Source organism: Zophobas morio, unplaced genomic scaffold (assembly GCF_036711695.1).
Source record: "Zophobas morio isolate AGI-343-1 ecotype UQ-CSIRO unplaced genomic scaffold, CSIRO_AGI_Zmor_V1 ptg000017l, whole genome shotgun sequence".
NCBI lineage: Eukaryota > Metazoa > Arthropoda > Insecta > Coleoptera > Tenebrionidae > Zophobas > Zophobas morio.
Window position 1 is genome coordinate 9,602,412 of NW_026972122.1, and position 23,411 is coordinate 9,625,822.

General features: G+C 33.3%; 2 protein-coding genes and 1 pseudogene across 3 annotated transcripts; all 3 read left to right on the top strand.

Moving 5' to 3' along the window:
- The first annotated feature begins 1,731 nt into the window (after nucleotides 1–1,731).
- LOC135129802 (probable multidrug resistance-associated protein lethal(2)03659) lies at nucleotides 1,732–13,575 on the top strand. Of its 2 annotated transcripts, none has more exons than XM_064057050.1 (11): nucleotides 1,732–1,914; nucleotides 9,168–9,281; nucleotides 9,333–9,566; nucleotides 9,617–10,047; nucleotides 10,099–10,255; nucleotides 10,302–11,513; nucleotides 11,566–11,902; nucleotides 11,961–12,111; nucleotides 12,167–12,391; nucleotides 12,440–13,386; nucleotides 13,440–13,575. In XM_064057050.1, the coding sequence occupies exons 2-11, from the start codon at nucleotides 9,196–9,198 to the stop codon at nucleotides 13,467–13,469; spliced, it is 3,810 nt and encodes a 1,269-aa protein (XP_063913120.1). In that variant the 5' UTR covers nucleotides 1,732–1,914; nucleotides 9,168–9,195; the 3' UTR covers nucleotides 13,470–13,575. The 2 variants fall into 2 exon arrangements, with proteins under 2 accessions (XP_063913120.1, XP_063913119.1); XM_064057049.1 differs by lacking the exon at nucleotides 1,732–1,914 and adding an exon at nucleotides 7,764–8,268.
- Nucleotides 1,908–3,881, top strand: LOC135129804 (26S proteasome non-ATPase regulatory subunit 10-like). Its single transcript, XM_064057051.1, has 3 exons — nucleotides 1,908–2,417; nucleotides 2,482–2,580; nucleotides 2,652–3,881. Exon 3 carries the CDS (start codon nucleotides 2,701–2,703, stop codon nucleotides 3,778–3,780), a length of 1,080 nt encoding a protein of 359 aa, XP_063913121.1. The 5' UTR covers nucleotides 1,908–2,417; nucleotides 2,482–2,580; nucleotides 2,652–2,700; the 3' UTR covers nucleotides 3,781–3,881.
- Nucleotides 13,576–16,406: 2,831 nt separating the features above from the next.
- On the top strand, nucleotides 16,407–22,018 carry LOC135129803 (probable multidrug resistance-associated protein lethal(2)03659; annotated as a pseudogene).
- The last annotated feature ends 1,393 nt before the right edge of the window (nucleotides 22,019–23,411 follow it).

Here is a 23,411-nt window from a genome sequence, read left to right on the forward strand (position 1 = left end):
TTTAAATTATACAGCAAAAAAAATACTTAGGCTAAAATTGTGACATAGAAAAAAAGTTCATGAGGTGAAAAATTGCAAATCTAAGAAAATTACGAGGCTAATATTTGCTATATTTATCAACGATTCAACCAAAGAATTTACATGATGTTAAATTATGCCTTGATCAAAGTGACTGGTTACTTACAAAAAATAGCTTTGAAAGTTTATATCGTGGACTGTCCCCACCTTATCCCAAACAAACACATGATAAATAAATACAAAATGCATCCCTCGTCGCGAGAAAATACGTCTCGATGGTGTAATTTCCCACGTCCCGAGAAATACGTCGCGATGACGTCCAGATAATAAATGCCTATGGAGAAAAAAAATTACTACCCCCATCCCTCATTTCAAGATATTATAAATTTTACCGCACTTTCCACAGCCCCTTTTCCCCGAGATGGAACAACGTTAGGATAATTTAACTGCCGTAAATGAACTATCAGTAAACGTTATTTATAACTTGATAAACAAAGAATGAGTGAATCCTGACGAAGTGAATTTCATAAAATCTCCTAGCAAGTGCTTTATCGGAACAATCTTATGACTGTTAAATTGTGTTAGAACCAATAACGACTCAAATCTTAACATGAACTGTGAATTTACTAACAATAAATCAAATTTACACCACGTGTTAGCGTCGGTCGAAAATTCGCACATTTCAGATTAGAGAAACAGCAAGAATTAGTTACGCTGGTTAGGGAAACTATGGCGTCGCAATGGGTTATGATTAATTTCGTTAAACAAAGGCTCCTCCTTTTTATTAACTACTAAACCAACTAAACTTAATCTAGCTACCTTACCGTGGACTTTCACTCACACCAAACAACAGTACGCACCTCACCCCTCTAGTAAACAACTGAACTTCACTACCAACCCTGTCACCAGATAGTACCCACAAATTCTCCTAGAAGAGCTATCAGCTACCAAGAAAACAACTAAACTTGCACATGGTTGTTTAACGATTTTCTTGATTACATTTTTTGTCAAATTCAAATTATTCAAATGCGATTTCGCGCCGTTGTTTTTTTTTTCAGCGCGAAATTTTAATTCAAATTTGGTCACCACAACACGTAAGTATGTATTATTTTAAAACATCTACGTGATGGCAACCTCACATTTTTATTATCACTTCCGGTATAACCGGAAATAACGTCAACTTGATTTTTTTTTTATGGAACACTAGGTATATTTTTTTATAAATGGAAAGATTGATTTTTTCTAAAAATCAAAAGCAACCAATATTCTAAAGTTAATACTTGAAAAGTTATTCAATAAAATATACGAAAAATTCATATTTATTGATGAGTTGATGACAATGTAGTAGCTTGAAAAATTGACACTTATGTCATTTATCCACAAAAGTGATCTTTTAAAATGATACAAATTTGCTCAAAGAACTATGTTTATCTTTAAAAATAAAAAAGTTACAGGGGTTGTATCAAGTAGCAATTGAAATTCCATAGGATCCACAAAATTTTTGTTTACAGTAAGCTGTGATCCTCGTACGTCGAGATTGAAGAAAAATTGGATAAGCTTACTACCTGTCCTAAATAAAAATTTACTACTCGTAATAAATGCTAGGTTCCTTTGATGTTTTGTTGGTTGTATCTACTTAATCAATAAACCAGCAGTGACGGAAATATTAAATTTGTTTCATGGGTTGTGTTGTATGCAACGATAATATCACTACGCGTTTGCTGGCTGTGTTCTTTTAAACCTATGTTCGTCGTACACTTTTATCGTAAATATCGGGACTGTGGAGTGAAAGGCCAAGGCAGATTTAACGTGTTATTGTTAACTAACTACAAAAAAAATAGTGGTCAGTGTGCTTCAAACAAAAAAAGATGCATTGATTTCATCAAAACGAAATTGGTAATTTACTTTTCCTACAACTGTCCGATTTTCTTGTTAAGTGTTCAACTTCGTCGTTTGAGTACCATGTTTTGAAGCGTATTAATAAACATTTATGGAAAATATTGCATATATTCGTATTAGTAGCCGTACTCTATGTAATTATACTTTTTCAGCATTTTTTACAAAAATAACTATATTAGTATAATCCAGTTACAAAAACACGCTGTTTGATTTAATTTAATTTAATTGCAAAACGATTGATTCCTTATATATTTTTTCATTAAACACAATAAACTTGTTTTTAATTTTCATTTTGTTAATTGCGCTTACTTTCACAACTATGAAATGAAGTGAATAACCACTTAGATATTTTGCACACAACAATAAGCAAATGATAAGATAAAACACAAATATCGATTTTTTAGTATCAAAAGCGTAACAGTTTCTGCATTGATGCCATAATATTTCAATTTGAAACCAATTTTCTAGTTCACTTTAAAATTTTTAGGTCAAAAGAGTGGGTAAGTGTTTAATTCTTTGGTCACATCGTATTTCTTTAAATGCTTGTTTTATTTATTATTACAGTTCTGGAGAACTGCATCTGCAGAAAAGATATAAGCAGTGAAGTTCAGATACTGAGTTACATAAAGTCAACATTAAATAAAAATCTATATGTTAAAAAGTGTAAGACTGTTGTTAGTTCTTGAAGACGAAGATACACTTATACAGGAAAAAGCTTAACCTCAATGTTTCAGTTAGAAGTGAACCACACAAGAAATTGTTAGCATTTTTTTTTATTTCAATATGGGAGAAATCCAAGTGAGTGAAACAAAACTTATTACCGATAGGCTACCGCTGCATTATGCATGTTTGACTGATGATTTCGACACCATAAAATTGCTAGTAACACGTGGTGTGCTTGTGAATTTTCCTGATGCAAATGGTGTGTTGCCTATGCATATTGCATGTGAAAACTCCAGTGTGGATGCAGTCCAATTGTTACTGTCAAATGGTGCGAACCTGGAAGACCCTGACGCTAATGGTAAACTACCAATACATTATGCCTGTCAAAATTACATGTATGGGGATGATCTCGTAGCATTTTTAATTGAAAAAAAAGTCAAACTGGACGTTCCCGATACACGTGGTCGTCTACCCATACACTATTCGTGTGAAAATTTGGGTTCGAATGTACTCAGACTATTGCTAGCGCATAATGTAAAATTAGATGTTCCGGATGCTAGTGGTTGGTTGCCGATCCATTATGCGTCCAAAAACGGACACGTAGACAAAGTTAAAATACTGATAGCGAAAAACGCGCAAGTAAATATTCCAGATGCAAGCAAAAAAACGCCTCTACACTACGCCTGCGAAAATTGGGACACAAGTGTGGTTAAATTACTGCTAGCGAAAGGTGCGGCAGTGAATTATTGCGATGAAAATGATCGATTGCCTATCCACTACGCGTGTGAGAATCGATGGTGCAGTCGTGACATTCTAATACTGTTGATGGAAAACCGAGCTAGGCTTAATATCCCTGATAGGAATGGTCGGATGCCTATTCATTGTGCGTGCGACAATGTAAACATAGATACTTTAAAACTGTTGATAGAGAACTTAGCAACTGTTAACGTTCCGGATAAAAAAGTACAGTTACCCTTGCATTTAGCCTGTAAAAAGGGAAATACACATATGGTGAAATTACTGGTTGAAAACGGGGCGATATTAGATATTCCTGATATTGACGGCTGGTTGCCGATACATTATGCCTCCGAGAATCGGTTTGTAGATACATTAGGTGTGCTAATTGGGTTTGGAGCAGCATCAGATGTTCCGGATGTGAATGGAAGACTCCCGACACATTACATGAGAAGAAAATTGTAATTGTATCATTAATTTTAATATTATTTTGTACAAATGGTTTATGTTTCAAAATTTATGGTTACCTATATTTTGAAGACAGTAATAAACGTTGATTCCTTAAATTTGTGTTAATGTTTAAATTGTGTGTTGTTGATTTCTTCACATTCATTATTTCTGCCTATGTAGGTTCTTCGTATTGTCCTCCTCTCCTTTTGTTTTTGATTGTACCAATTTTTTTCTTTGTTCCTTTGTTTGTTCCTTGTTTTATTTTGTCCTATTTTTTCAAATCGAATTTTTTCGCCTACTTCTTTTTCATATTTTATTTCTGTCCGTATTCCATTTTTTCTATATTTTCTTTCTCTCCATTGCGGTTATCTTACAAAAGATTGTCAAGATTTTCTTTAACGAATGTGTGATAATCCAAACTTCCTGCCTTTAATTGACCTTGAAAAAGTTTGAAAGGCCCGCAAAAAATTCAAAACTTGGCCTTGGCTGTGATCGTCTAACAAATGGAAACCCACGTTGTGGTTTTTTTTGTTTTTAAATGGCGGGAAGACGTTCTTTCATACAAGTGAGCATACGCTGCGTATGAGTCGAGAGCGCAAGAAATAATAGACAAAATATTATACATTGCAAATGAAACACCTTAAAGATATGATAGAAAAAACACTCGCGAATTGACAGACATACACATATGAAGACCAAACAGCTTCAAAAACCCTACGCTAATGTTTTGAATCAATGCAAATATTTGAATATCACAAATTTAATAAAAACAAAGCAAAATTTGAATTAAAATAACTGAATGCAAATACACAAGTTATTACGTGTGTGGCGGCAGATTTAAAATTGCGGCAGTCAAAAAAACACCCATAGGGCGTTCTAGGACAAACGAAGTTTGGGGCTACCGGTCGGGGCTGTTCTCCCTCCACGACGGTGATTCTATCTATCGCAAGCCTACCCACACAGCACATCTCCATGACGAACATGCCGTCCGAAACTAGGCCGTTACGATCGCAGATCCGCCGTTGGATGTCGGCTAAGAACAGTAGCCGACATCACGACCGTCCCTAAATCTATCCAAACCTATAGTCTTTGTGCAGGTGACGCGATAAATCTCGTCAGCTCGACTAGAAACCGCACTTCGCTTCTGCCACGTTTTCTGTGTTATTTAACCTCAATTCCATTTTTAAATATTCAATTTCTTTTAACTCTGATATTAATAACAACTTAACAAGTGTCAAAGTTTCAAAGGGCAATAAACAACATTTAAATTCGCCATACAATCTTGTGAAATTTTAAACAACAAATAATTCTTATGTGAGATTAAAATTGGACATCAAATAATTTATACGATGGAAACATTCATCAACAAAATTTACAAAACAAAACTTCGCAAAGATTTATAAAACAAAAGATCTGGTGTGAAATAAACTTGTGCAAATAAAAATATTATGTGGGGTTAAAACTGTAGAGCATGAAATTTACGTTCAATTAAAATTATACAACAAAGAAAATTACTGAAGTTAAAATTGTGAAATTAGAGAAATATTGTATGGGGTGAAAGTTTTCAAAGTTATGTCATAATCCATGTGATTGGTTACTTAAAAACAATTTACTTTGAGAGTTTAAAGTAGCGCGAACTGGTTACCCTAACAGAACATATAATAAATAAACACAAAAATATACAGCCATCGTTGCGAGGAAAAAGCGTCTCGATGATGTAAATTTTAGCGTTGCGAGGAAATACTTTGATGATGTAAATTTTAACGTTGCGAGGATATGTTGCAATGATGTAATCAATCTTTAACGTTGTGAGGACATGCCTCAGTAATGTAATCAATCTTTAGCGTTGCGAGGACATGCCTCGTTGAAGTAATCAAACTTTAGCGTTGTGAGGACATGCCCCGGTGATGTAATCATGATAACAATGATAATAACGATGATAACCGCCTAAGGGAAGAAATTATTTTAACCCCCCGTCAGTTCGCGGTATAAATTTCGTTAATTTAATTGCCGTAAATGAACTATTAGCAATCTTGTGTGAAGAATTAAGAAGTCTTATAATGTAACACTTACGTATATGCATCCAGAAACTTATTTATGATTAAACAACAAAGGTGTTATCCTGACTAAGTGAATTTCATGAAATCTGTGGTCCGCATTGGTCACGAAAATTAACACTTTTCCGATTAAAAACCCGCAAGAATTAGCCGCGCGGGTTCGGGAAAACTGGGGCCTTTGGCGTTACGATTGATTGTCGTTAAACAAACGCTTTCTCCTTTTTATTAATTACCAAACCAGCTAATTTAAACCTAGCTACTTACCACGTGTTTACATTCGCAAAAACATCCCCAGACTGACGCTTTCAACATGCTGCCCTCAGTCGAGCTCTAACTAAACGTACAGAACTAACCCCAAGCGCTACATGCATATTTGGTTGCCTATGTTTAACTATTTTTTATTGCATTTCTTTTTCTTTCAAATACAAATTATTCAAATGTGACTTCGCGCCGCTGTTAATTAATTTCAGCGCGAAAATTTGATTGAAATTCGGTCACCACAAATGATATAGTGTTTTATTATTTATTAGTTTTATAAAAAAAGAAACTCACAACTAAAGCAAAATTAAGGCAAACCTCTATATGAAACCATAACTTCTCTATTTAAAAACTTTTTTCTACCGCGCACGGTTTTTGATTTTTCGAAAAGGCGCAATTTAAGTTAAGTTTCAAAATGATTTTTCGAATTTCGAATTTAACTTTTAACTGTCAATTTTGCGATTGTCATTTTCTTACTAATCTGTTTAATGTCACATTTTTGCTTTAATAAAGAAATAATTAATAAAAAAATTCTTGATTGTTGCGATATAAAACTGAACTAAATTTTCAGTGGGCATTACTAACTGAACACAAAATACAGTGATTTTATTAGATGGATAAATTTGAGAAACCTTTGGATTAATACGAGTAGTTATAAAATTTTAGATACGTTTTAAGAATATTCATTTAAAAGTTAAAATTTTTGTGTGAACGTGTTCCAAAAATTTGATGTCGTCGTCATGCAATTTTGTTGAGTCAATCTCATCTGAAAGTTATAACGTGATATATTCCTTATTTGTAGTTTAATAATGTAAATATTTTTGTAAACTATTCATACAGTGTTGTGTTAAAGAAACGAATGAAACAATTAATTTTATTTATTTATTCAAAACGGCCTGTCTAGTTTTCCGACAGTTTTGTTAACACAGTAATGTTGTTTTTGATATTATACTGTAAGTATCAAAATTGATGTATTTAAGGCAGCGAAGACTGCTGGATATTTGAGATAAGTTGATGCATTTGGCATTTCCTTCTGATACCATCATGAAGTGTACAATTCCGCTCTCCGGAAATGTTGCAATAATCAGCAGTGACTTATTTTCCAGAAATTATATCTAAATCAGTTAATAAGAAAAATCACTTAAACGCTACTGGAACCAGTTTGATAAGATAAAATATTTTGAGCTTCTTAAATTATTCTAAGAATTCTTACTTATATCTAGTATAGTTATTTAGACATACTATAACGTTTAACATTTTTTTACAGGTTCTTTGTGAACTTTGGAAGAATACGTGAGATATAGCATCTATTCCAACTGTATAATTCGTGGGGTCAGTTGCAACGATTTCACTGCACTGATTTTTGTTTAAAAAACCAAATTGAAATGATTGCAACTTCAAACGGTCCGCGAACTCGAGCTTGTATTAGTTCTGACTTCAGGCGAAATGCTGTATATATTAATAAGTAGGTTGTTAGTTTGCGAATAGCCAAACAATCTTTATTAATCATATTGATATTTATTTTAACAGATAGAGGTCTGCCTTTTATTACAGAATAAAACAAATTAAGAATTTATATTGTACTAAGCAGTAATTTTCACTTAACATTAATAAAATTGACAGCCACCTCAGTTTTCCAGTAAAGTATTCTTTTTTTTTTTTATTTTACGAATAATACAAACAAAAACTTCATTATGAAGTATGGTCTAACATTTTATACTTATTTAATAACTTTCTATGATAGACTTAATTACAATTAACTTATTGTCCTCGACCAACTGAACCGTTCATTGCTCCAGACATTGACATTCCAGAAATAGCATTAATCGGCCTTGTGTCAATCGACCGATTTTTGAGTTCAAACTGCAATTCGAATAAAATAACAAAAGTAAAGTTGTGCACACTTTGATAAGATAAAAACGATGTTTCCGCTGGATTAGCAATTTTCATTTACCGTTAAAAGTCAGCTATCAAGGACATTTTTAAATTGCCAATGAGCGGCAATATTACATAATATTTCACAACGTTGGGCAGTATTATACAATTTAGAAATAATGAGGTTTGCTTAGATATAATGTGTGGTTCAGAAATCAGTTGTTCGTCAAATACTGTGAACTAAAGACGTGATTAAAAAAATTGTTAGCAGAAATCGAATTGATCACTGTCTTTACCTTTAGAGTTAATTTTGGTATGTATTATTCGTTTTTGAGCACTTAATCGCCTGGTCTTGTAAACACCTAAACAATTGCAGCTGGAAGTTTCGCACGGTTTTTATTTTTATTTACTCTGTTCGGGTAGATTGTGTTAAGCGACAATGAATAAATAGGTTATTTCTCCAATCAATGCTTTCAGTTTCAGTATTCATTTTTTTCCTGAAAAGCCATGGAAGCTAGTGACATCTGTTCCTAAGTCACCGCAGTTGAAAATATTCCATGCAGATTTCTTGCATCAAATGAGTTAAAATTAATTTTAACACAGTTGTATAAATAAATGTAATATATTTCTTAAAAGAAAACAACAGTGCTTGGTACCTTTGCTTTCAAGATTTAGGGATATAATTATATAATTATCGTTGGTAATTATTTACTTTTATTATGTCTTAAAAGTTACCTATGTAAAAAGTGGAATATTATATAGCAATTCATATAAAAATATAGTAAGAAAATGTGAAACACAGGGTTAATTTGACATGAATGAAATATATAATTGTAGCCAAACATGTATGTTTCACAAATGTTTCATGCATATACTAACTTATAAAATATTTTTGCCACTTCTTAGTAATGGTAGTGGTAGGTAAATATATATTTCAAACAGTTTAATTAATGTGGTTAATACGTCATCTCTCAGAATAATCGTGACATTTGAATTTTCATTACCAATACAATTATATAAGGCACTGACAATTTTTTTTTATAAAATTACGTTATAGTACATATCACTGAAGTTCTCTTAAATCCTTGTCTACCTTGTGGCACATTTGTTGTTTGATACAATATGTATAAATTTCCATGTGGCTCTTATCTCGTTGTTAGAATATAATCTCTAAATAAACTCTTGCAAAAAATTATTAACCTCTCCTTTTAGAACTTGGCTGTGATAATAATTTTGCATTATGGAAGGAAAAAGTGTTTTTAACAAGTACAAACTACAATCACATCCTCAGGAAAATTCTAACTTCCTCTCAGACTTATTTTTCTGGTAAACTTACCAATACGGTTAAAATCTCTATTATTACTTGCACACTTCTAGTTGGACAATCCCAATGTTTAAGACTGGTTTTAAAAAAGAACTAACAGAAGAAGATATCTACAAACCTTTAAAACGTCATGATGCTAGTAGATTAGTAGGTAAATTAGAAAAAGCTTGGAACGAGCAGTTGGATCAAAGTGTTAAACCTTCGTTATGGAAAGCGATATGGAAAATTTTCAAATGGGACACTATAATATCAATGAGCCTTTACTTTTTTATAGAATTTATCATAAAGTAAAGCAAATCAAGGATTTTCGTATATAATAACAACAATTTTTTTTTAGAATTAGCCGGCCAGTAGCTTTAGGAAAATTAATGGGCTACTATTCGCCCACTGAGACAGAAGTATCAAAAACTGATGCTATAATATATGCATCTATTATAGTGATAGCAAGTTTTATTGATGCCGTTGTTGGGCATGCTTGGATAATCCAGTTTCAGCAGCTTTCGATGAAAGTTAGGGTTGCAGTATCATCTTTGTTGTATCGGAAAGCTTTAAGACTTAGCAAAAAGGCTTTAAATGAAACCACTGTAGGACATATCATTAATTTGTTGTCGAATGATATGCATCAACTAGTATTATTTTTTGGAGCTTTCAACGCACTGTGGGCTTCTCCTCTTCAAGCGGTACTTATATTGTATATACTGTATTACATATCAGGACCTACAGCGTTAGCAGGTCTCGTTTTTATTGTGACACTTACACCCCTCCAATGTAAGGATCTAACTAAAATTGAAAAGTTTTTATACATTTTTTGATTTACAGTACTCTTGAGTAAAAAGGCGGCCTTTTATAGATTGCGAATCGCTTTAAAAACAGATGAAAGAATTCGTTACATGAGCGAAATTATTTCAGGAATCCAAGTAATCAAGGTCTATAATTGGGAGCAACCCTTTGTTAAACTTATAGATGCAATCAGAAGGTAAATTTACCATAACTAAATCTCTAACCTAAATTAATTCTTCCAGAAAAGAAATGTACTTAATTAAAATCGCAAACTATCTGAACGCTTTAACCACATCGTTTTCTTTTTTCATTGATCGAACAGCAATTTTCCTTTGCATTGTCACCTATGTTTTAACTGGAAGTAGTCCCAATGCTCAATATGTCTTTGTCTTGGCTTCCTTTTACGACATGTTGATGATTTCTGTTTCACTGTATCTTCCAGATGCCGTTTCTGATATTCTACAATCGAATGTAGCTATAAAAAGATTCGAAAATTTCTTGAACCTCGAAGAAGTTGGTGCTAACACTATTATAAGCAACGAAATTGGTTTAACGATACAGAAAGCAACTGCTAAATGGTCAAAAGACTCCACACAAAATACACTAAATAATATAAACTTGAAAGTAGAAGGTGATCAGGTGGTTGCTATTATAGGACCAATTGGTAGTGGAAAATCTAGTCTTTTACAATTATGTCTCAACGAATTGTCTATAAGCGAAGGCTTTGTGCAAACCGGTGGTCGAATATCATACGCTAATCAAGAACCATGGTTGTTTGCCGGTACAGTTAAACAAAATATACTTTTTGGTACACCCATGGATAAGCACAAGTACAAGGAAGTCATTAAAGTGTGTGCACTAGAAGAAGATCTAGGTCAGTTTCCTCACGGTGACAACACAATTGTTGGAGAGAGAGGTATACTTTTAAGCGGTGGTCAAAAAGCTAGAATCAATCTAGCTAGAGCTGTGTACAGAGATGCTGACATTTATTTACTTGATGACCCCCTCTCAGCAGTTGATGCAAGCGTTGGAAAACATATCTTCAATCATTGTATTAAGGACTATTTAAAAGGCAAATGTGTCATTCTTGTCACGCATCAAATCCAGTATTTAAGTTCAGTGGATAAAATGTATTTGGTTGTGAACGGTGCAATTGCGGTTTCGGGTAATTATCAAGAGTTACAAGCATCCGGTGAAGATTTTGCCAAAGTTTTAAACAATACGGAAAATTTTGATCACGAAGAGGTGTTAGTTGCAAATGGAACTACAGATACAAAAGAAGGAGTGGAACAAGATGAAGAAGAAGAAAATAGAACATCTGGGAAAGTATCAAAGGAGGTTTACATGAGTTATATTCGCGCTAGTGGTTCCTATTGTATTTTTCTCGTAATGATATTACTATTCGTTTTAACTGAAATCTTTGCCACCGGCTCGGACTACTTCATCACATTTTGGTAAGTCGTAATCGTCTGAATTTTTGTGTGTCAAATATAGATTATTTTGAAGGGTCAATTTAGAACAACGACGATTAGGTGACAATATATCACTTAACTCATCAGATTTTTATTTTGAAGACGTATATTTCACAAAAGAAAATTGCATTTATTTGTATACAGGCATAATTGGCTTGTTGATAATATTTGCTACTGTTCGATCTATGTCTTTTATTAGAGGGTGTATGGTAGCATCTGTTCATCTGCATGATAAAATGTTTACCAGCATTGTGAAGGCGACCATGAGATTCTTTTATACCAATTCTTCTGGAAGAATATTGAATAGGTTTTCTAAAGACATAGGAGCCATAGATGAGGATCTTCCGGATTTACTAATGGATGTTCTTCAGGTAGCAAATATGCAATACAATTTTTCAACATGTTCAATTATTGAACAAAATATTTTAGTTAACTTTGTCTGTAATCGGTACTGTTGGAGCAATATGTATCGTAAGTCCTTGGACCCTAATTCCTACATTAGCAATCAGTATCATTATGTATTTTATTAGAATGATTTTCCTTACAACAAGTAGGAGTATTAAACGGATGGAGTCTACAAGTACGATGTTCCATACTCCTTGACGACATCTTTTAGTGATCTGATATCTTTTCAGATCGCAGTCCTATTTTTGCTCACCTTACTGAATCCATGAAGGGTTTAACGACAATCAGAGCCTACAACGCTGAACTACTCTTGGAAAAAGAGTTCGACAATTATCAAAACGTACATTCTTCAGTGTTTTACATGTATTTAGGGAGCAATCGAGCTTTTGCCACTTGGCTGGATTCTGTCTGTGTTATATATGTCCTACTGATAACTGTGATCGCATTGACTAAAGGTTAGTACGTAAATTTTGTTCATTCCAGCTAAAATTCTTCCTTCATAGAAACTTATGGTGGAAATGTGGGTTTTGTCATAACTCAAGGAATGAGTTTAACAGGAATGTTCCAATGGGGAATGAGACGATGGAGTGAACTAGAAAACCAAATGACTTCAGTCGAAAGAGTAATCGAATACATTGACGTCAAACGCGAAAGTGACAACCAAACCACAAAACCTAAACTAGAATGGCTGCAGCACGGCAAAATAGAATTTAGATCTGTCTCCATGAAATATTCGCCAGACGATCCCTATGTTCTCAAAAATTTAAATGTTGTCATCAAGCCTAACGAGAAAGTGGGAATAGTTGGTAGAACAGGGGCCGGAAAATCTTCGCTAATATCAGTCTTGTTCCGTCTGGTAGACTTCGAAGGCAATATTTTCATAGACGATGTAGATACTAAGTCTGTGAGCCTCAGTTCCGTGAGATCTGGAATTTCAATTATTCCACAAGAACCGATCCTGTTTTCGGGTTCCGTAAGGAAAAATTTAGATCCATTTGATGAATATGGAGATGAAAAAATTTGGAATGTTTTAGAAGAAGTAAAATTAAAGGACTTTATTATAGATTTACCGGCAGGTCTCTACAGTAATTTGTCGGAAGGTGGTTCTAACTTTAGTGTTGGTCAAAAGCAACTGATCTGCTTAGCGAGAGCCCTACTGAGGAATAATAAAATTTTGATGTTGGATGAGGCTACCGCTAATGTTGATCCTCATACCGACGAGTTGTTACAGAAGACTATAAGAACTAATTTTGCGAACTGCACAGTTTTGACTATTGCACACAGGTTACATACAATCATGGATTCAGATAAGGTGTTGGTTATGGATAATGGCAGGGCTGTAGAGTTTGACCACCCTTACATACTGTTGCAAAAGAAAGGAGCTTTCTATGACTTAGTCATGGAAACTGGACGAAAAATGGGTGACAGTTTAATAGAAGTAGCAGAGAAGGTAATACTACTAAATTTATTGATTTTTTTCAGCATTAATATGTCTTGTTTCAGAATTATAGCAGTTATAATTATCTGAAATAATATAACCATTCAGAAGACGAATTCGTGCTATGAATTATTATGGGTTCCTAAAACTGAATCAGTATTTTTTGATGATATTTTTGTTATATAAAGTATTATTTAAAAATATTGTTTTTATTTTTAATTTATTGTAATGCTCTTTTAACCAAAGTTTGTGCTACGTTTTTTGAAAAATGAACATGCTTTTACACAAGATTGACAAACCAACAATTTAAAGAATCTCAGATTGAGGAACAACTGAAAAAATGTGTGGATTTTGTGCACATGATGGCTTCTAGAGAAATTAGGCTGCATATAATAATAAATGAGTAGAGAGACAGCTTTAAAAATGAAAACATTTAATTTGTTTTTTAATTCACATTAAATGCCATACCAAATATTAAAAATACTGGGCTGCTAATTTTCAAAAGTTTCGGAAAAAACAAATAACACTGTTATAAATATTAGCATTAATATACGTATATACTGCATTTACCAATTTGTGGTTTTTATTTATTTATGAGTTATTTTCGTGATAATAGAAATATCGTTTTTTTTTTATAGAAAACTTCATCAGCCATCAAATTATTAAACTTTTTTGTTATGTCATAATTGTCATGTATGTATATAATGATTGTCTAATAGAGTGATAACTGATAGTGATAAGACTACTAATAGAGATACCTGAACCTCAGATTTTGTCAGTGCTTTAGATTGATAAGAAAAGGGGAAATTATCACGGATAATTAAATTTGGTTAGTACATCATACAGTTGTGGTGTTTTATCAGTAAGAAGCCCGACCAAATATTTATGTATTTCCATTGTTATTTATTAAATTTAAATGTTTTCTGCAGAATCTTAATCTCCACAGGTTAATCATTTATTTATTTATTTAAAATTCTTTTATGTTGAGACAAATATTTAATTTAGAAGTTGACAAATCAAAACGACTATGTAGTTAATAATAACATTATTAATAATAAATAATAATAGGTTATCTTTATTACTTGTATTGTGGTCTTGCATCTCAGCATGCGAAGTAAGTTAAATTAGATTAAGGCCCGGTTTAATTAAGGTCCGTTGCTAGGCAACGTTCATGTTTTTACTAATCAAGAGCTCATATTCTATATTTTAATCCTCTGTTAAATGAATCGAGGTTTAAATATTTATTTTTCTATAATCTGTTAAAGGTGGAGAAGTTGACACTCAAATCAGTCATAAACACCCGACCAGCATTCTCCAATATTATATTATTATTATATATTTAATTACTACAGGATATACAAAATAAGGTAGGATTGCTGATTGCGATAATAATGACTTCCTAGCTGAAGTTAATTCCTGGGTGGTCGGATAGAGCAACATTTATTGGAAATGCCAAACATTATCAAAGAGCAGCAAGATAGTTTTAATTCACATGTATCCACAACTTTGTTCAAACTCTAATCAAGGTCGAACATATGCACACACGACAATCTTCACCCAAGACTTCCGAGATGTGCAATGGGTGCTCGACGCCTATATGTAGGTGTTTATTGCACCTGAAAAACAAGCAATAATAACTTGAACGAACCCAATACAGTTGGCCAACTAATTGATTGATATCGTACCGCGCTGTTTAGTTATACGCATGTGCTGATTCGCACAGTTTTTAAACTCACAAAAAGCTTAACATTAAATCACATAGAAGTTGTTACTAGTCGGTTTGATTAAAAAATGCGCAAGAGTTGGCGACAAAAATGTAAGCCAGTCACTACCCAAAATGTCACTAATATCCGGTGATTTTTTAAATTTCACACAGCAGTATAATTGAAAATTTTTGCTGGTTAGCATTCGTTCATTCATGTATTCATTCCTTGTTAAAGGTTATTGTGAAATATTATTAGTTGTAGAAACAAATGGTGGTTCTAAAAAGGACTGATTTTTGGTACCGTTTTATAGTGATCGACTTTGTATTCCGACGGTTGTTTTGATAGTCACTAACATGTGTACAGTTCCGGTCTCCAGAAATGTTGCAATAAATCAGCAGTGATTTATTTCCCGGAACTACGTAAATCAGTTAATAAGAAAAATCACTTAAACATAGTACTACCACTTTGATAAGATAAAAGATAGATATAAATCTAGTTAGTTATTTAGAGATACAAAAGATTAACATTTTTTTTACAAGTTCTTTGGGAATGGCTATTAGAAAAATTCCTGAGATGCTGCATCTATATCAACTAATTACTAGGGTCGGTTGAGTCAGCAAAATGAAAGGACTTTATTCCAATGATTCAAACCAAACCAAATCAAACTGAAATGACTAGTTAGTTACGTTACGAATACCAAAACAATCTTTATTCATCTTGACGGACCTATGTATAACAAAACAAATTAAGAATTTAAGGTATATGTATTGCATTAAGCAGTTAATTTTCACTTAACATTAATAGAACTGACAGGACAATACTTCGTAATATAGCATCCCCAATCAGGTTTCCAATGAAGCATTGTATTTTATTTTACAAATAATATAAAAAAAAACTTCATTGTGCAGTATGCTGTAACATTTTGTATTTAATAAATAACTTTCTATGATAGACTTAATTACAATTTGTTTATTATCCTCGTCTAACTCAACCGTTCATTGATCCAGACATTGACATTCCAGGACTAGCATTAATTGGCCTTGGATCAAATGACCGATTTTTGAGTTGAAAGCGCAAATCGAATAAATAACAATAATAGAATTGTGCACACATTGATAAGATAAAAAAAAGATGTTTCCGCTGGATTAACAATTTTCATTTACCGTTAAAAGACAGGTATCAAGGACATTTTTAATTTCCCAATGAGCGGCAATATTACATAATATTTCACAACGTTGGGCAGTATTAGACAATTTAGAAATAATGAGGTTTGCTTAGATATAATGTATGGTTCACAAATCAGTTGTTCGTCAAATACTGTGAACTAAAGACGTGATTAAAAAAATTGTTAGCAGACTGAGAAATCGAATTGATCACTGTCTTTGCCTTTAAAGTTAATTTTGGTATGTATTATCCGTTTTTGAGCACTTAATCGCCTGGTGTTGTAAACACCTAAATAATTGCAGCTGGAAGTTTCGCACGTTTTTTATTTTTACTTTGTTCACGTAGATTGTGTCATGCGACAGTGAATAAATAGGTTATTTCTCCAATCAATGATTTCAGCTTCAGTAGTCTTTTTTTTCCTGAAAAGACATGAAAGCAAGTGACATCTGTTACTAAGTCACCGCAGTTGAAAATATTCATCCATGCAGTTTTCTTGCATTAAATAAGTTAAAATTAATTTGAACTCAGTTGTATAAATACCAGGGGCGGCTGGTGCCAGGGGGGCACAAGAACACGTGCTCCCGCCAAAATTACAACGTCCACAAACATACTAGACATAGCAAAATAATAATTTTCAATATTTAAAAAAGTATCCGGAAGTTTGTGTTCTAATTATCAAAACTAATGTCATTATCTCGCTCCATTTGTATCAAATGTATCAAAACTTACATGTACAGATGTAAGCGGACACCTTACATGTTTTGTTTACACAGTTGTCATGGAAACCGCACGTCTAGTCGCTGTGTTTGGCTGGAATCGTGTCCTGTTTGAATAGTGACCGCTAGCAGTAATTCAGTTTTACAACAGTGTCTTTATTAAAAGCACTTGGTACTTTATTAATTATTAGTGGTAATTATTTAAATTTTGTATGTGTAAAAAATTAGGTAAAAATTTGAATATTACACAACGATTCAAACAAAAAATATAGTAACAAAATGTGAAACAGAAGGCTAATTTGACGTGAATGCGATATATAATACTAATCCAAATTATATATATCATAAATGTTTCATACATCTAGTAACGTGTGAAATATTTATAATTCCTGCATATTTGAATTATCATTACCTAGACAGTTACATACAGCACTGACACTTTTTTTTCTGTAAAATTTATAGTAAGGTTTTACTTACATCAATTGCGTTATGGTACCCATCAGTGAAGCTCTCTTAAATCCTTGTCTACCTTGCGGCACATTCGTTGTTTGGTACAATACGTGTAAATTCACAGTGGTTATTATCTCTATTTTAGAATAAGCTCTAAATAAACTTTTGCAAAAAATTATTATTAACCTCTCCTTTTAGAACTTGACTGTGATAATAATTTTGCATTATGGAAGGAAAAAGTGTGTTTAACAAGTACAAACTACAATCACATCCTCAGGAAAACTCTAACTTCCTCTCTGAACTATTTTTCTGGTAAACTTAGCAATACGGTTAAAATCTGTATTATTACCTGCACACTTCTAGTTGGACAATCCCAATGTTTAAGACTGGTTTTAAAAAAGAACTAACAGAAGAAGATATCTATAAAACTTTAAAACGTCATGATGCTAGTAGATTAGTAGGTAAATTAGAAAAAGCGTGGAACGAGCAGTTGGATCAAAGTGTTAAACCTTCGTTATGGAAAGCGATATGGAAAATTTTCAAATGGGACACTATAATATCAATGAGCCTTTATTTTTTTATAGAATTTATCATCAAGTAAAACAAATCAAGAATTTTCGTATATAATAATAACAATTTGTTTTAGAATTAGCCGGCCAGTAGCTTTAGGAAAATTAATGGGCTACTATTTGCCCACTGAGACAGAAGTATCTAAAGATGATGCTATAATATATGCATCTATTATAGTGATAGCAAGTTTCATTGATACGGTTGTTGGACACGCATGGATGATCCACTTTCAGCAGCTTTCGATGAAAGTTAGGGTTGCAGTATCATCTTTATTGTATCGAAAAGCTTTACGGCTTAGTAAAAAGGCTTTAAATGAAACCACTGTAGGCCACATTATCAATTTGTTGTCGAATGATATTCATCAGTTAGTATTATTCTATGGAACTTTCAATGCACTGTGGGCTTCTCCTCTTCAAGCGGTACTTATATTGTGCATACTGTATTACATATCAGGACCTACAGCGTTAGCAGGACTCGTATTCATTTTGATACTTACACCTCTCCAATGTAAAGATATAATCCAAACTGAAAAGCTATTAATACATCTTTTTTATTCACAGTACTCTTAAGTAAAAAGGCCGCCTTTTATAGACTGCGAATAGCTTTAAAAACAGACGAAAGAATTCGTTACATGAGCGAAATCATTTCAGGGATCCAAGTAATCAAGGTCTACAACTGGGAGCAGTCATTTGTTAAACTTATAGATGCAATTAGAAGGTAAATTTACATTAACTAAATCGATAAACTAAATAAATTCTTCCAGAAAAGAAATGTACTTAATCAAAATTGCAACCTACCTGAACGCTTTAACCACTTCATTTGCGTTTTTCATTGATCGAACTGCAATTTTCCTTTGCATTGTCACTTATGTTCTAACTGGAAATAGCCCCAATGCCCAATATGTTTTTGTCTTGGCTTCCTTTTACGAAATGCTGATGGGTTCTGTTTCACTGTACCTTCCAGACGCCGTTTCTGATATTTTACAATCGAATGTAGCTATAAAAAGATTCGAAAATTTCTTGAACCTCGAAGAAGTTCGCTGCAATACCATTATAAGCAAAGAAATTGGTTTGAGGATAGAAAAAGCTACTGCTAAATGGTCAAAAGAATCCAAACAAAATACACTGAGTAATATAAACTTTACTGTAGAAGATGGTCAAGTAGTTGCTATTATAGGACCAATTGGTAGTGGGAAATCTAGTCTTCTGCAACTATGCCTCAACGAGTTATCTGTAAGCGAAGGTTTTGTGCAAACCGGTGGTCGAATATCATACGCTAATCAAGAACCGTGGTTGTTTGCTGGTACAGTTAAACAAAATATACTTTTTGGTGCACCCATGGATAAACTCAAATACCATAAAGTCATCAAAGTGTGTGCTTTAGAAGAAGATCTAGGTCAGTTTCCTCATGGTGATAACACAGTTGTTGGAGAGAGGGGAATACTTTTAAGCGGTGGTCAAAAAGCTAGAATTAATCTAGCCAGAGCTGTGTACAGAGATGCTGATATTTATTTGCTGGATGATCCTCTTTCAGCAGTTGATGCAAGCGTTGGAAAACATATCTTCAAACATTGTATCAAGGACTATTTGAAAGGCAAATGTGTCGTTCTTGTAACACACCAAATACAGTACTTAAGTTCAGTAGATAACATTTATTTGGTAGTAAACGGTTCAATAGCAGTTTCTGGTAGTTACAAAGAATTACAAGCATCGGGTGAAGATTTCAGCAAAGTTTTAAATAATGAAGAAAATTTTGACCATGAAGACGTTGTAGTTGCAAATGAAACTACAGATATAAAAGAAGAGCCAGAACAAAACGAAGAAGAAGAAAAAAGAACATCTGGAAAGGTATCAAAAGAGGTTTACATGAGATTTATTCGCGCTGGTGGTTCCTACTGTATTTTTCTATTAATGATATTACTGTTCGTTTTAACTGAAATCTTTGCCAAGGGTTCGGATTACTTTATCACATTTTGGTAAGTCTACTGTCTGAGTTCACGTGTGTTACTCATATAGATTATTTTGAAGGGTAAATTTAGAACAACGACGATTAGGTCAAAACATATCACTTAACAACTCATCAGAATTTTACTTTGAGGACATTTATTTTACAAAAACAATTTGTATTTATTTGTATGCAGGCATAATTGGCTTGTTGATAATATTTGCTACTGTTCGATCTATGTCTTTTATTAGAGGGTGTATGGTAGCATCTGTTAATCTGCATGATAAAATGTTTACGAGCACTGTGAAGGCCACCATGAGATTCTTTTATACCAATTCTTCTGGAAGAATATTGAATAGGTTTTCTAATGACATTGGAACCATAGATGAGGCTCTTCCTGATTTGCAAATGGATGTTTTGCAGGTAACAAATACACAATAAAATATCTCGACATTGTCAACTACTGAGAAAAATGTTTCAGCTAACATTGTCGGTAATCGGTACTTTTGGAGTAATATGTATGATTAGTCCTTGGACCCTAATTCCTACATTAGCAATCAGTATCATTATGTATTTTATTAGAATGGTTTTCCTTACAACCAGTAGGAGTATTAAACGGATGGAGTCTACGAGTACGATGTTCGGTAATCCTTGACGATTTCTTTTAGTGGTCTGATATCTTTTTAGATCGCAGTCCTATTTTTGCTCACCTTACAGAATCCATGAAGGGTTTAACCACAATCAGAGCATGCAACGCTGAACTACTCTTGGAAAAAGAATTGGACAACTATCAAAACGTACATTCTTCAGTGTTTTACATGTTTTTAGGGAGCAATCGAGCTTTCGCCACTTGGCTGGATATTGTCTGTGTTATCTACGTCCTACTCATAACTGTCATCGCATTGACTAAAGGTTAGTACGTAAATTTTGATCATTCCAGCTAAAATTCTTCCTTCATAGAAACGTATGCTGGAAATGTGGGTTTTGTCATAACTCAAGGAATGAGTTTAACAGGAATGTTCCAGTGGGGAATGAGACGATGGAGTGAACTAGAAAACCAAATGACTTCAGTGGAAAGAGTAGTCGAATACATTGATGTTAAACGCGAAAGTGACAACCAAACCACAAAACTTAAACTAGAATGGCTGCAACACGGCAAAATAGAATTTAGATCTGTCTCCATGAAATATTCGTCAGACGATCCCTATGTTCTCAAAAATTTAAATGTACTCATCAAACCTAACGAGAAGTCGGAATAGTTGGTAGAACAGGGGCTGGAAAATCTTCGCTAATATCAGTCTTGTTCCGTCTGGTAGACTTCGAAGGCAATATTTTCATAGACGATGTAGATACTAAGTCTGCGAGCCTTAGTTCCGTGAGATCTGGAATTTCAATTATTCCACAAGAACCGATTCTGTTTTCCGGTTCCGTAAGGAAAAATTTAGATCCATTTGATGAATATGGAGATGAGAAAATTTGGAATGTTTTAGAAGTAAAATTAAAAGACTTTATTGTAGATTTACCGGCAGGTCTCTACAGTAATTTGTCGGAAGGTGGTTCTAACTTTAGTGTTGGTCAAAAGCAACTGATCTGCTTAGCGAGAGCCCTATTGAGGAATAATAAAATTTTAATGTTGGATGAAGCTACTGCTAATGTTGATCCTCATACCGACGAGTTGTTACAGAGGACTATAAGGACTAATTTTGCGAACTGCACAGTTTTGACTATTGCGCACAGATTGCATACAATCATGGATTCTGATAAGGTGTTGGTAATGGATAATGGCAGGGCTGTAGAGTTTGACCACCCTTACATACTGTTGCAAAAAAGAGGATCTTTCCATGACTTAGTCATGGAAACTGGAGGAAAAATGGGTGAAAGTTTAATACAAGTAGCACAGAAGGTAATACTACTAAATTTATTGATTTTTTTGAATATTAAAATGTCTTGTTTCAGAATTATATCAGTAGCGATTACCTGAAATAATATAGCCATTCAGAAGATGACCTGGTGCTATGCATTATCGTGGGTTCCTAAAACTCAATCACTATTTTTTATGATATTTCTGTACTATAAAATATTATTTAAAAATATTGTTTTTATCTTATTCTAATATTTTTTAACCAAAGTTTGTGCTACGTTTTCTGAAAAGTAAAAAATGCTTTTACTCAAGATTGACGAATCAACAATTGACAGAATTTCAGATTCAGAAACAACAAAAAAAATATATGGTTTGTACACATGATGGCTTTTAGAGAAACTAGGCTGCAGTAATAAATGAGTAGAGGGGCAGCTAAAAAAACCAAAACGACATCAAGTAGACGATTTGAAACTTTAATAAATGTTATATCAAATCTAAAATTACTGGACTACTTATTTTCATAAAGTTTTGCAAAATACAAATAGCATGTATAAGGTGCATTTACCAATTAGTTACCTTGTTTATTTTTTATCAGTTTTTTTTTGTGATAATAGAAATATCGTTTTTTTTTATGGGAATCTTCATCGGTGATCAAATTACTCAACTTTTTACTTCCCGAGCGTAAGCAAAGGAAGTATTGCAATCGAGTCCGTTGGCCGCGACTCTACTTTTACGTTTTCTCGATCTGTCATCACCCCTAGAGGACGAAGAAATAGGTCTCCCGTTTCCGTCTGTCTGTCCGTCTGTCCGTCTGTCTGCCGTCCCGGATTTTTATTAGACAGATAATCTCCGAAAGTACTGGATCGATTGTTGTGAAATTTTGTACTTATATTAGGAATATCAAGTAGATGGTAAAACGCTAACCAAAATTGGTCTAATCATCCCCACCACTAATGCGATGACGTAACTTCAAAATTGTACATAGTAAATGGGTTTTAAATTGTATAAAATAACATAGTCCTACACATGTAGTTTATGATTCCAAATTGCGTTTTTACCCGAAACGTCCAGTTTTTTGAAAAAAAAAAAAATCAAAATTATGAAACAACATTTTGCAATTTAATTTTGAATCTGCAAAACCGAATGCTTTGAAATCTTGCAGATGGTTTATAGTTATGATAAGCATGATAAAATTTTAGTAAAAATTTATTTGCTCATCTCCTCCAAAAAACTGATGACATCAGCTCAAAAGTTTGTTAAAATGTACAAAATATAATGAGTCTGGACTTGTAATTTATCATTCCGTTCATATTTTTTTGGATTTGCATATAAAGAGTGACTCAAAAAAAAATGAATGAATGCGTAAATTTATTTTATTGATTTACTGAGGAACTACACAACCGAATGCTTTGAAATCTACTGCAAAAAAAAAGAATAATAGGTATGCAATCGTCAAGTTTCCGACAGCGAGGGACGTACTGTCTAAAGTCTTTAGACCAATTTTTTGTTATGTCATGATTGTCATGTCTGTATATTCTGAGTACCTGATAAGGTGATATCATTACTAATAGGTACGGGAACACCAGATTTTCTCAGTCCGTTATGACTCTCATGACTTATACGTCT